Below are 2,500 nucleotides of genomic sequence, written 5' to 3' on the forward strand. Positions count from 1 at the left end.
ATCAATGCTCCTTTTCTCTCAAACGAGCACGGTGACCCCCGATTTTCTTTTCAGGTATTTGCTAAGAACAGTCTAATAAAGAACATATTTGAAGAAGAAAAAAAGTTTGATAGTAGAACATGAATTTTTTTGGAAAACAGTTCCGTACTGAGTGTATTTTGGCCAAGGCGAACTGTCCCAAAAAGTGCACTATTCCTACAACCAAGCAATAAAAAACGGCGTAAATGAAGCAATACTGCTTATGTGAATAAAAGAAGCTTTATTTCAAAATAAAATTTTGTGTCTTTCAAGTAACCATGACTAATTTTGTATGAAGGTGATTCGAATTTTTAACGCGCAACCAGTAAAAATATCCCATTTTAAGAGCCTGCTGACGCGTAAACAAGCACGGTGACCCCATTTTTTTATTGCATTTTTTTGATGTTCATATCATGAATGTTAATTATGCCAAGTTTCCATAAAAGTTTGATAGTAGAACAATTCAAGGGAATTACCTTAAGTCTGCTCATCGAATAAGCAAAAAAAGCTGTATTTAACCTATCTTAAAAATAATGCAAACCCTGACTATTCTTGTAACGAGACACAGTGTTGGATAGAGTGATTTTCAATTGAGTGTCGAAAGTAATTAGCGGATTGCTTTGCTTTTGCATTACTTCACCCAATGATTGGTTCAAAGTTCTCGCGCCACTTTTTCAACCAATCAGAAGTGAAGCCAAAACCAATCGTGGCTCGCGCGTGCACAATTTCCCGCGTTTTGTGTCGGCTACGTGTAATTGCTTCGAGTTTTGATTGGTTTACTGGATTGTCTGCGTCCTTTTTGATTGGCCAAAGTAATTACTTTGGTTTTGGTTTTGCGACACTCATTTGAAAACCGCTCTATCGAAATTGAGCTTGCATCTTATCACTTGCATCTCAGGACACAAGTGTCGTAGTAGGAACTTGGGCCGTAAAAACTGTAACATGCATTGCGGACCTCCAGCTCAACCGTGCGTAAGAAGCATTTGTTTCATAACGTGAGGAACCAAGCAACGACAACCCAAGGAGTAAGTAATTCTTCGGGGTTTTTCTGACTGCAAAAGAGAACAGGTATAACAAACATGCCTTGGTTTACTTTGCGCGACAACCAATGAAACAACATCATACCTTTGCTAACTCAGGAACAGACCTCAAGAACGACATTTGTTTCAAGATGTCCTCACTATTCTCCGCTGCGTTCGTTGAGCTTTCTTTGTCTTTAACTGCTCCTTTAACGGCATCCTGGCCGTCAGTTGTTACAGGTGCTCCAGTTTCAGCACTCGAGGTTTCATCATTTTCAGGGACTTTGTTTGTCGTGCTTCCGGACTCTTCAATGGCATCGCGGTTCGAATCTAAAAGCAGTAAAATGATCGACTCAAAATTACCAGTACACCTTTTTTAGGAACCCTTTTTATAAGAAAGTTCAGGCTGAGATTCACCAAAATTTTAAAAACATACTAAGAACATACCCAGGCTAAGACTCTATTACGAACGTCTTTGTTTCGCTCATTCGTCTGTTATGTTTTTGTGAGTAGTATAAATAAAGGTAAAAGAAATGTAAAACTGTAGTCTAACATAAGGACAATCAAGTTAATACTTAAAGACGTTTTTTCAACATTAACAGTGTAAATTCCTTAATTGCATCATCATCACTGAAGAACAACTCAGTTTGTAGTCGAATTTAGTATACCACACAACTTAAAGAAGATTTTAAGAGTGTTTTCAGGCTCAAATAGCAGGAAAAAACAAATAAGAACGCTCAGCCTCACTCGCCACCAAATTAGACGTTCTTATAAAAAGAGAGTGTGTCGTCTTACATACGCAAGGATTTGCAGACGCCAAAGCTCTTATTTTCAGCTCTTTACAACGGCTCATTAAACTATACAAAACTAAATCGCTAAAAAACGCTACTTGGGAAAAGAAACATTACCTCTGAAAACATCACCTTGAGGTTTAATTCCAAGCTGCCTAAGTTTGTCGTGAAGAGTGGCCTGAAGCTTTGCGAACGATTTTTTCATCTTTTTCTCCCACTCTTGAGAGAATAAATCGTCTTCTTTTCCAATCATCTTGTCGTTATCATCTGATGTTTCATCCTTCTGTTCTTCACTTGTTTGAGCAGTTTTCTTTGCAATATTAATAGGCTAATTTAGCAACAGAAAGGGAACATCAGTTGACAACAGCGCGGGTCAGAACAGGAGTGAAACCTATGATTATTTGATAGTTCGGATGTCCAACCTTTGAGCTACAGGAGAAACCTGGGAGCAGATCATTAAAATCATCTCGCACTAGCAATGAGAACAAGTCCAAACCAAAACCAGTCGCGCAAACTTTCCCGCACTTTGAGCGAGTCAGAATTTGGATTTGTCCATCGCGCTGTTTGCAGTTCATGGGATCAATCCATGTATAGTATTGGTTTGATGATACCTACATAATTCTACAGAGCAGAGTCCCTCGAAGCACAGTTTGCGGTGAGAGTTAGTTGAGA

At 38.7% G+C, this 2,500-nt stretch overlaps 1 protein-coding gene across 2 annotated transcripts in view; it reads right to left on the reverse strand.

Moving 5' to 3' along the window:
• LOC138044606 (DNA ligase 1-like) overlaps positions 1-2,500 on the reverse strand; it is a 29,279-nt gene that overhangs the window by 7,178 nt on the left and 19,601 nt on the right. Inside the window, exons 9-10 of one of the 2 annotated variants that reach the window (XM_068891082.1) lie at positions 1,946-2,156; positions 1,144-1,367 (exon numbers count right to left, since the gene is read on the reverse strand). In XM_068891082.1, the coding sequence (XP_068747183.1) occupies positions 1,144-1,367; positions 1,946-2,156 (435 nt within the window). The remainder of the gene's footprint in view (positions 1-1,143; positions 1,368-1,945; positions 2,157-2,500) is intronic. The other variant, XM_068891088.1, reaches the window with a different exon arrangement.

The sequence above is a fragment of the Montipora capricornis genome, chromosome 1 (assembly GCF_036669925.1).
Source record: "Montipora capricornis isolate CH-2021 chromosome 1, ASM3666992v2, whole genome shotgun sequence".
Lineage (NCBI taxonomy): Eukaryota > Metazoa > Cnidaria > Anthozoa > Scleractinia > Acroporidae > Montipora > Montipora capricornis.